This window comes from Triturus cristatus, chromosome 8 (assembly GCF_964204655.1).
Source record: "Triturus cristatus chromosome 8, aTriCri1.1, whole genome shotgun sequence".
NCBI classification, from domain to species: Eukaryota; Metazoa; Chordata; class Amphibia; order Caudata; family Salamandridae; genus Triturus; species Triturus cristatus.
The window spans coordinates 1609387941-1609400013 of NC_140591.1; the positions used below are offsets into that span (position 1 = coordinate 1609387941).

The following is a 12073-nucleotide window of genomic DNA, read 5'->3' on the forward strand; positions in this document are numbered from 1 at the left end:
GGGTCCGCCCATACCATTGATCGGTGGACTATTGGAACTCAAATGCTCATACCACTGGGTTTCCTGAATTAAATCTGTGTCCTATGGGCGGGGATCCTTTGTACATTGTGTAAATATGGTCAGTGTAACTAGGTTTATTATTGTAAGGCCAGGGCTTTAAGTGGGCCGGGTCTCATCGGGTCCGAGCACCGGCAGTGTTTTTTAAGGTGGCCTCGAAACAGGTCTCTATCTGGCTCTGTTTTGTGCTCTGGCACAGGCGGGACGTTTTTTTTTTCCCGGACTGCAGTGACAGCAGGCTCATCGATGTGCGCGTGGTGTGCATTGTAGATGAAGGGAAATCCTATAAAGAGTAATTTTCTCTCTGGATTTCACTTCTCTTTTGAAACTCAGGAGCAACAACACTGTCCTGGTGTCACCAGGGCTGTAAGTAGAAGGTTTTGTAATATTATATACAAGTCATAGTTGCTGCTTATTTATCTTATGCAACTAGCAACCATTGACAAAGCCAATAGTCCTGACTTGTTGTAGGTATGATGTTACTTGTTGTATCATATGTGGACGCAATGACAGGAACAGCAAAATGCAAGTCGGGCGGCACACTATGCTAAGCACAGATTTTTGGTTTACCTGTTTTTAAGCCACGCCCTTAAATACATTGACCAGTCCCTTTGAGAGACCCCCTCCCCCAATTCTTTTCATCCCACTTAAAGCCCGGTGTAAGGCTCACTAGTTTGCACCTGCACTGCACCGTCACTTGGTGCATCCTTCGTAAAGTAAGCAGCTAGAATGGCACCTAGCTCAGGTGGCATAAAAGGGCATGGTCATCCCTACGTTACACATCTCCGCCATTCAGTGCCTAAAGCCTATACTGGGCCCACAGTCCTAGCGCAGTCCTTTAAAAGTCTTTCAGTAATGCCAGGAAGCAGCATGCTAGGTGTACCTTTTTTGTTAGTCGTTCAGTAACTTACGGCACTTGTCTGAAATTGGAAACGTCCAGGCTTTGCGGACCATTTTTTTAGGTTCTCCAGATTAAACTCTTCGTCCAAGATGAGACGGTGTGGTCCTAAGGAAAATTAGTACTATGGGATTAAAACCCCTTTTAGGGTTTGTACAAGATTTACTAGCGACCCCCCACTCCCCAAAGCTCATGAATAAAAGGGTCTTCGGCCTCTGAGAAGCTACAACATGCAATGGCAGCTGACACCCTGGAGGTGCTAGAAGGGCCTTGCGTCTAAAAACACCACTGCTGCACGCGGCTAACGAGGCGCATCCGCCGACGGCGCTGGAGGCTTCTCCAGCTAGGAGGTCGGCTTCCCGGCTTCTCTTTCTGACCTCCGAGGGCGACCCCTGCTCACCTTATAATACTTCTGCATAACGCTGGGGCGCCTCGAGGCGCTCGCCGGCTCCAGGACCCTTTCTTCTAAAGCGTCGCAGAGCGGGTCGAGGCCGGGGACCCTCCGGTCCCAGGGAGCTGGCCGAACGCATTCCTTCCTGTGTCGGGATGAGGCATGGCCCGGCCGCACCTCCGAGGCGGGATCGATACATCTCCGGCGAGGATGCTGCAGAGAGGACGGGGCGGAGCAGGCAGGGATCAGCCATCCTGCAGAAGGTTCCTGATGCTGGGGTGCAGTACCCACGCAACCCTTGCTCCCGTCCCGTGGGCAGCGCTACGGACCGCTCCAGCACGTGTCCTCGGAATGCAGCCGAACGCCCTGCGGGGCCTTGGGGTTCCAGGGGTGCCTGTCCCCGCCGCCGGCCCATGCGCCTCGCTGAGCCCAGGGCGCACGGAGCCGGGGTGAACGGAAGCACCGCCAAAGTGGGGACACTTACAGATGTGAATGTGTGACGTGGCGCTCACAGGGGGCTAGTTTAACACCACCTGCCACCGTCACTCACGGTTCAAAGGGCAGGTTGTCAAGCGCACCCCCAGATCGGACCCCATGCCGTGAGCCATCAGCACGGCGAGCTCGTGCTTTTTACATTCAAGACCCACACCTCGGACAGGGTCTGAATAGAGTCACATCAGGAGGTTAAAGGTCACCCACAGCCATGCTGCCACGATGAGCACCGCCAGCTGTGGGGCCGGAACTTTCTGGCACTGAGTGGGACCGTAAGCGAGCAACGACGCATCACTGGCTGAGGAGGCGCTATTGAACGGAGACATGCACATTTATTGGGGCAACCCTGGCAGGATGCGGGGCCTCTCGCAGGCATACAATCAGGATGTGAGGCTGGGAACGGTACTCCACCGAGGGGGCAAACATGCAAAAGTCGCGCGCACCCACCCACACGCATTTGTGTATTTTCAGCAATCTCTTGCAAGAAGCTTTCAACACATTAAACGTACGTGAAACTATTAATGTAAAAGGTGAAACATGAACTGCTTTCCAGTGTGTGCAAAGGCAAGGTGCAGCCACACGCGTCGGCACCCAAGGGACGGGGTTTTCCCACCGGCAATGTTGTCGCGTTTCCACCGAGCGTCCTCGAGTGCCCTCAGAGCCAAGCAGACGCTTGTGGTGGTCTCAGAAGGCACCCTCTGTTCTGCTGGGTGGGCTGGCGACCCTGCCGATCTCTGAAGGATGACACACGGAGCTACCCGGCCTCGTGGAATCCGTGCCAGCCCTCGCCCACTCCTGCCCCATGGAATCCGTGCCAGCCCTCGTCCACCCCTGCCCTCACCCACAAAGATGTGCGAGGAAAGGTGAGGGGCATTCTGTGCCAGGCAGACCCTGGCACACTCTGCTGTTGCTGTGCTGGTGACCCCGCCGACCTCTGCAGTAGTGGTGCTTGACACTTTAGTTAAGCTCAGCTTAAGCCATTGCTCGTTTGAACGTGCCCACTTCCACTGCAACAAAGCGTGTGATCTTGTGCTGGCTGTATCGATTTGGGAGTTCTGTAGCCACTTTTTTCCTTTCACACGAATGGAAATTTGCATTGCTGAGGTTTGTTTAAACGATGATGCATTTGTCTAAGGCAGCACTGGTTAACTGCGTGCAACACATCGTACCAGAAATGCATTAGACTAGCAGCGCGCGCCTCATGCATAAATTATACTCGCTGTGAGGTCATTAATGCATTCCTCTGATTGATTTATGCAGGACCATGAACTGATGGCGCGGTCTTCTTGACCAAAGAACCTTAGCAGGGGAGGCACTGATGGATGTCACAGCATTCCAAGGCACACACAGCATCTCGGAATTAAAACAACACACTTTGTTTGGGGCTATGTTATCCAGAGAGCACAACTTGTGTTTCTTAACAATGTGAAGATATTTGGACACTGAAAAGTTTATGCAAGAGAGAAAACCATTGCATTCCCAATGAAATGTAAAGCTGTTATTGGACTGACAATCTGGAATGACTCAGGGAAAATTGTTGCTGATGCTTTTTTGGCACCAGATAATATTAGCTGCTATGACATTTTGATCATGTTATCTTACTCTATATGGCCTAAAATGTGTTTCGCTTGTAAATTTTCCTATTAAAAAAAAATAGAAAGATAGAAAGATAGATAGATAGAATTGTAATTGTACTTATATAGCGCTTACTACCCCTGACGAGGCATCAAAGTGCTTTTTCAGGGAGTAGCATGCTACTCCGGAACCCATAAAGGATTAGTGTTGAATTAGTATAATGAAATATGAAAGTAATTTGAGAGGTGGATATGTTATTCAGTTATTTGGATAGAGAAGGGTAGCGGCGGGATAAAAGAGGGAAAGAGGTTTGCATTTATATAGCGCTTGCTACCCCAGATGGGGCGTTGAAGTGCTTTTTTGGCGCTTTCACTAACGGGCGCTTCCAGCCAGGACAGGCTCTCAAAGGCGAAGTCTCACAGGACCACACTACACGTGTGTGGATGCCAGGCACACCTGACAGGGATCCTCTCTTACAATGGATGGACTCTTGTAGGACCACCCCACAAGCCCATCTTTTGGTTTCTTCTAGGAGCCCTGGAAGCTGAAGTGCACACCGCTTTACACCATCGGCCCCACGGATACTTGCCGCTGCCTGCCGCTCTCCGACAGGGGATCCCCTGAACAGGAGGCTCGGAGGCTCACCGCCTCGGCGCCCTTCGAGGATTCAAGTGCCCTCCTTGCCCCCACCCCCCTCATCCCTGGACTGAAAATGTTCCTTACAACAAAGAAACGGAGGCAATTTGGGGAGAGGGTGCCGTGAGGGGTATTTGGACGGCTTCTCCCTGAACCACTTGCTAGCGTAACACGCCAAGTGGAATAAGTAATGCTCATTCTTTTTGAATTTTTGGATTGTTTGCCAATTTATATAAAAACTGTGCAGCAAAGAGTAATTTGACTTTTTTTTTTTTAATAGGTGAACCCTACTCCTTTCCCCTCTAGCTCCTCTGGAGGAAGTCTGAGTCCAACTCACTTGCGGCTAAAATTCAGGCTGAGAATTTACACCCCGCAGCCCTCACGGCTTCCTATGGCTCGAGTGGGGCGTAAATGCCTATCAGAGACCCTCTGAGCTTTGCTCAAAGCATGACTAGGTAAGCAAGGGCTTCATAAAGACCGCGCCCCCATAAATCCTGTGTCGTCGCTATACCTGGCGAAGTCAACACCTGGGGTGAGGTCTCATTTAAACCCTTCAGAAACAAGGGTTGATCAGGACTACTCAAAAACACCACTAGTCCCGTTGGACTAATTCACTGAGGGCAATTATTTAGGATAAGGACTGCCCGCTTCAGTGAGGTCTCTAATCCTGCGGACAGGCGAGTCGCCCCAAGACGCTGGAGGGGCAGGCCGCAGGTCTCTAACCCCACCCGGAGCCCCCTGAGGGCTGCTGATGCTTTCCAGCGGCATATATTGATTGCCGTCACTGTTTCAATTGCTGTTCTATGTATGGGGATGCAACAGGCAGCTGTTAGGCCTGAATGCTAAGTGACTTTCTTAAGCCTCGCCCTCAGGCCCTAAACCCAAGAGTCCTATATAGGCTTTTAGCCTAAAATACGCGCTCTAACAGGAAAGACTAACACGTTTGTTCTGCAGCGTAAAATGCCCCCCGCTCCCCAAGTCATCATAGCAGGGCGAGTCACATGCAGAAGGCCTGTTAACAGCAATGAACCTGCCTGATAAAGGCGCAGGTACAACTGACAGTGATGGGAAGAAGGGTACAGGAGCTCGGAGAGCTGACAGACGCTCTTCGTTATCGTCCACACTTGAAGCACAACTTGTGGACAGAAGGCGGAGTGACAGCAGGGGCGGCCGACAAGACTTTCTTCAAAGAAAGATGCTCGTCATGAACTAACTGCTTTTATCTTCTTGAGGGGAGCAATTTGAAGAAACCCCTTCAATCCAGGAATAACTCTACCTACATGCACTGGCATATCCCCAGTTAGAAATAGTGTTTCTGTCCTAAAAGCCTTCATATTTTCACTCCAAGCCTGGCTTGGTCTGCTTCATGAGAAAGCGATTGTCCCCTTGCTGCCTTCCAAAGTTGGCTCTTCGTGGTTCCAACAATCCCAATCAAGCAAATTCCACAAAAGATCTAAGATCGCTTGATTGGTGAAGCAATTAATCCTTGCACTGCCCGAAAAATGTAAACCAGCTCCATTACTTATGTTGACCCTGCTGCTTTTGAAGCCGTTGGTGTCACAATCTTTTCCAAACCTGGAGGATCTGGAAGGTTGGCTCCGATGGGCATCTTTAAAATATTTTTCTAGCACATTTCAGATGAACCTGGGTGTTCAAACACGTGACCCTCATTTTCAGAAATGTAAACTACCAGATGGAACTTGCAACAACGTTTATGATGGATCATCCGCTGGACTAAGCATATAAGGATGGGAAGTTTGAAGGAAAAATGCATACAAAACACGCACAATCACTCAAGTCGGAGGGAATGGACTACTCCTGCAAAAGGTAGAACTAGGTGCCTCTCCAGGGTGCAAATGGAAGGGGACATCCAAACATTCAGCGGTGGAGTCGGAAAAAGGAATTTGCCGCCGGTAAAAAACAAAAACATTTTCCAGGTGAATAAAAGAAAAACAAAAAAGTCAACATTTCTTTCTGGTGTCCTTCAGAAGATTGTCCACCACGTACGAACAGCAGTATGCATAGAAGACTTCCAAACACACTCCAGGAGATCTTTCTGAAACTTCAAAAAGTTAGAACCTATGAAAATCAAAGTAGTAAAGAGGCAGTGTCTAGATTTTAAGCTTTTCTACATTTGTAAATCGAACACCAAATCCTCCAAAGTGAGTATGACCAACATGGACATTACACCCTCCGCATGCTCCGCAAGATCTACAGGTGCATCCCCACCGAAACAAGAAGAACGGTCACCCAGGCCCTCGTCAGCAGCAGGTTGGACTACGGAAACGCCCTCTACGCAGGAGCCTCGACCAAACTCCTGAAACAACTTCAATGCATTCAAAACGCCTCTGCACGCCTGATCCTCGACATCCCTCGCCACAGCCACATCACACCCCACCTGAGAGACCTGCACTGGCTCCCCGTCAACAGGAGGATCACCTTCACGCTCCTCACCCACGCACACAAGGCACTCCACAACACCGGTCCAGCATACCTCAACAGACAACTCAGCTTCTACGCCCCCAACCGCCAGCTCCGCTCCGCCAACCTCGCAACACAGTCCTCCGCATCCGAAGAGCGACCTCCGGAAGCAGATCGTTGTCCCACCTGGCCGCCAAGACCTGGAACACCCTCCCCATCCTCCTAAGGCAGACCTAGGACCTACTAACCTTCAGAAGACACCTCAAGACGTGGCTATTCGAGCAGTAGCAGCATCCCCCCCTCCCCCAGCGCCTTGAGACCCTCACAGGTGAGTAGTGCGTTTTGCAAATGTTCTGATTGATTGATGGACATGATGATGTTGCTAGAACACCAAAGGTATGTAGCTTTAGTTTCCATTAGAGGAACGACTCTTTGGTGGCCAAGTGTTGAAGAATTCAAGAAAAGAGGCGGAGGCTCTGATGTGGAGCGGGAGGTCATTCTATGCTTTAGGAGCTATGAACAAGAATTAAAAAGCTAGACTAGGGATTAAAAAGCCATTTTTCAAGGCTTTTATGAATTGCAAAAGATTTTCAGAACATTTGAGGTTGAGGGGAAGAGAGCTCCACAGTTTAGCGGTATCCACAACAAAACTTTTACCACCCCAACAAGATTTCCTAAATTTGGGGACAATCAAGTTCTTTAAAGTCAGAGCTCTGGGCGGGATGTACCTACGACATTTATGAATAAAGTATTCCGGTCCAATGTTGTGTAATCCCTTCAAGGCGATACACAGGGCTTTGAAAGCCATTCTTTTCCTTGTATGAAGCCAATGCAGTTTATGTAATGCCATGGCGGCCGAGTGATGTTTGGGAAGACTGAAAACTAGCCGTGCTGTGGCATTTTGAAAGATTTGGAGTTTGGCCAGGAGATGTTGCTGTATATGGATGTATCGTCCATTACAATAATCAAGTTTAGATACATTCAAAGCTGTCACAATTGATCTTTGGAGGTTGGGAGGGGCGTGAGGAAGGATTTTCCTAAGGATCTTTAAAAGATAAAAAGCAGAGGAAGTGATTTGATTTACCTGCTTTGCAAACGTGTCTTTCATCAAAGATGACCCCAAGGTTTCTGCCCTTGTCTACGGGATCAGGTGGAGGTTCCAGGCTCTTGTGGCCACATGTAGTTAGACCAGAGGCTGGTGTTGCAAACAAAAGAATCTCAGATTTTACTGAATTAAGTCGATGGCAGTTCACAATCATCCAATTATGCTTACCATACAGGTCTTGAATTGGAAGGCAGTGTGAGAAGGGTTGCCAGATATTGAGACAATGATTTGTGTATCATCTACATACGATTCCACGGAAAAACAAATTATTTGATCATTTTAGCTAACAAACTAATATACAAATTAAATAAAGTGGGGCTGAGAGACACCCCCTATGGGATCCCACAAGGAGGAGTGAAGAAATCTGAGATATAGGGATCTAAGGCAACCTGTTTTTCCCAGACGGAGAGAAAAGAGGCAAGAAGTGCAAGGGCTGAATCTCAAATGCCCAGCTCGTGTAAATGACGGATTAGGATGTTATGATTGGCTATGTCGAACGCTGCTGAAATCTAAAGGAATAAAGACAGCGTTGTCACCTTTGTCGATGATTGTTCTCAGTCTTTAAGTTGCTACTATAAAGGCTGTTCAGGTGCTATGTTGGTCGCGAAAGCCGAACTGAGAGGAATCTAGCAAGTCGTTCTCACTAATTAAGTAGATAGTAGTAAGTTCAAAGCTTTGTCAATTATTTTTGCTGGGAGAGGAAGCCAGGATATTGGGCAATGGTTGTTTGAGTCCAAGGACGAGGCCATGCTTTTTGGAAAAAAAAACGTGTATAGGAGGTGAGTTTTTTTTATAAGAATGTGAGCTTATTCAAGATAGAAATATTAAGGGTTTAAACTGATTTGCCAGAAATAGCTGGGTGTAGGGCTAATCTTTTAAACAGATGCTGTTAAAGTTACATAAAGGATTTTTGCTCTTCAAACATCTTCAGAGCTGGCTATGGAACACACATGAGATGGAGTTATGGACAATTATTACCTCGCAGTAGAACGCCTATGTTCAGGAATTCAGGACACTGCAACATGATGGGCCTTTTTCAGTGCTGGTCTTGCCGATACACCTTATGGGCAACTGCAGGTGCAGGTTGGGACAGAGGAGAGAGTTTCAGCTCTGAGTGAGGCAAACCAACTTATTTGTGCAAGCTTCCAATAATCCTTTTCTGGGAAAAGCGTTCAAGGTCAGACTTCAAACAGCTTCATAATTCTAGCGGCTGTTGCACACTCTCAATCAACACAAAGCAGTCAAGGCAATACATTTCTAATACCATTTTACAATCTTCAAAGTATTTATGCCGCAAAGGCTTTATGCCCATTTTTCAGCAAAATCAAACAAGAGACCAAGTTAGATGGCTACAGCTGGTATACATGGATGCCAGCGGACTTCTTTGAAGAAAGGAAAACTTAACCCCTCAAGAGTGATTGTATGGCCGAGGAAAGAACCAATTCACATGTGCAGGGTAAAAGTTAAGAAATACTTGACAAAGGGGAGAGTGCATACGTTTTAAGGGAGAACAGGCAAGTAAGAATGGTAGAAGTAAAAATCCATAATTTAAGCATGGTAGGAGTTAAAATTCATATTTTATTTTGTAAGTCTTGCCTCGAAACTCTTTAGACAATGGGATTGCTTTAGGTCAACTACATCATCCATTAGCTTTCCTGTATTTTTCCTAGTTTTCTACTGTATTAATGGGCTGTTATCCAACCACAGCACTGTTTGCATTGACTTGTTGAGATTCCAGTAAGGATCTGGCTATTCGGCATGACGTAATTCTAACCGATTTAACAGCCCTTTTAAGATAGACCGCCTCTCTTTCCTCCTGCTGCTCCATCAGGACTTCCTTTAACTTCATACTCCATCCGTACTGCACCTCCTCTGGGTTTGATGCTGCACGGCCATCCTTTCATGCAGGGCACTCAACCATAGGGACATGATGTTGCTGCTATGGACATCATAGGTATGTAGCTTTAGTTTCAAATAGAGGAACGACTCTTTGGTGTCCCTGGTAACCACACTCAGCAGGCCCAGCTTCCTTACTACTCCTTTTGGGCCATTGATAAGCTCCAGTGTGCCCGGCAGCTCACCCGCTGCTGCTAAAATACAATTTCAGCGAGACTGGCAGCTGCTCCGAGGCTGCTGCCAAGCCTCTGGTGACATTCAGTAAGTCCAACTGTTTTAGCAAAGACAATAGGTGTAGCTCACAAATGAAATGCAAGCAAGACTTTTCTATTTCTGACAATGCTCCTTTGTCAGGGAAATGGAGGTTCCATGGCAAGTGGAGTCCGCTGCCAATCTAGAGAGTGGTTTTCTTCATGCAAGTAGACCGGATTCTAGTAAGGGGAGTGGGATATACTTCGAAAAAGGCCCTTTCACAGTCTCTAAAAGTTAATAAAATATGCCTCATCAGTTTAACTACTATCTTTGCAAAAGCAAAGATGTGGAGTAGTGTTTGAGGAGCTTTTAAGATTTTAAAGTGTGTGTACTACATGCAGAGAAAAAAGTTGTGGAAAATTCTACTGACTGAAGTGAAATTGGAATGAACCTCTTCTGGAATGGGAGAATGATTTTCAGAAATTAATTCTTAAAGTTATTTTTATTTTTTAAATGAAGACTTTGAAGATGGCAGCTAACTACCACTGTTGCCTACTAAAACCTTTTATTGTTGCCTGCGTATACTGTGCCAAGGGACCGCAAGAAAGAGACTTCATAAAACTCTCCACAGTAGGTCAATCCCATGATCATCATCCTCTGTTACCAGGACAGTGCCTTCTGTCATCATGGCAGTCTGTCGCTTCGACTATCAGTCTATGCCATCATCACTGCCCTCTGCCACACTGTCTTGTCACCACAGATGTCCCCCTTTGCCATTATGACTGTCAAACTCTGCTGTCATTATAACATGGCAATATGAGACACATGGGACCATTACCTTTGCCAAACCGCTATTGCTCTTTGCCGCCTGGGCGTTTGGCTTTGCCACTATGACAATTATGCTGGACTATCACAACTTTTACCCTCTGCGCCACGTGCTATAAATCCTGCAACTCTTAACAGCTCGGACATTACCTGACTGGTCAACAACTGGACCACTAAAGAAGACAACAGCTTGTGCAGGTCATGAAGTGAAACAAACATTATTACTCAGGCATTACGAGCTTATTCACACATAGGTGTGAAGGTGGTAAGTACATAACTTCTTCAAAACAATTGGCAACTGGCGGGAGAAGGCTTACATCGTACAGAAGACTAATGGTGCTCACATACACACACTGCCAGAAATCCTCACTGAACACCAGCTCCTAGAGGTGTCAAAAAGACATTGTAGTTTGAATAGTTGGGAACAATGTCGGCTGTTATGAAACCGTGCAATAAAACCACACCTACTCGCTGGATATCAGGTCTCTGTGGGAGCAAAATCCATAAACGAAGCAGAAACATATAGTAGGAGAGGCATTTCTGGAGGAAACCGAGCAACAGGGGAAGGGCATGGATGAAAAATTAAAAGAAACATTTCACATCAAAATCCCTAAAGGGCTCAAGAATGCACCTGCTATAGAAGAAAGGGTTGACGCGAGGCCTGGATTCTACATGCCTGGGATAAAGGAGCATCAAGTACAGAAGGTGCCTGTAGACTTAGTGAATCTCTCAAGATTGCCAACATCAGTTTTCAGAAATAGCTGCATCAAGATCATACATCAAGAACAAACACAAATAAAACACATTTATCTGTGGTAGCAGTACACTTTAAAGGCTCACACTGGCGGGGGAGTAGATTCCTTGGGTTCTGTATACATTTATGGGATTCATGGATTAGTATGAGCTGTGGGTGAACACAGGATGATGCACCCTTCAAACCTGAGATTAAACAAGATGCTAAGATGTTAGTGGCTCTGGAACTCAGAGCTCCTAGGGGCCACATGTTCTCACCTGCTGCTCCTCGGATGGAGTGTTGCCTTCTGAGGCGGTGCAAAGTTTCGGAGTCCCATCGCCATTGCATTGTGTCGAGGGAGGCTCCCACTGAGTGGTTCCAGTGGGGATGTGCCAGTAGTAGGTTCCAGATGTATCCTGCACCCTCATCCATCCAGCTGGTAAATCTGAATCCGTCTCGAAGGAGTTCCGATTCCAGAAGGAATCTATGGAGGGTAAATAAAAAAACAAAATGATTCAACAACTCTTTTCACTGTTCAAGGTGGTTTTGTGTGTGACTTAAGTTTCCTGTACAAGACTCAGTTCAACAATCCAATGCCTTAGACTATGTACAATGTCTCATGCGTAACAAATACAAGTGGCTTCTGATCAGTTCATCCTTATGGGGAGATCATCTTTATTATGTTCCAGTACTTTTGTAATATTGGTCTTCTGCTTCCTTGTTGTATTTTAGTACAAATATTATTGGGTCTTTTCTACGGACAAATGAAAACCCAACTAGAGATGAAACTAAAAGTTTGGCTACAGAAGGGTCTCATAAAAGAAGAAGAATATAAACTTTTGAGACAAATCC

At 46.9% G+C, this 12073-nt stretch overlaps 1 protein-coding gene across 1 annotated transcript in view; it reads right to left on the bottom strand.

The window, feature by feature from the left end:
* The window catches only part of APBB1 (amyloid beta precursor protein binding family B member 1), a 424653-nt gene that overhangs the window by 220507 nt on the left and 192073 nt on the right, over window positions 1–12073 (bottom strand). Inside the window, exon 4 of the mRNA XM_085623528.1 lies at window positions 11500–11705. Within this exon, the coding sequence (XP_085479654.1) occupies window positions 11500–11705 (206 nt within the window). The remainder of the gene's footprint in view (window positions 1–11499; window positions 11706–12073) is intronic.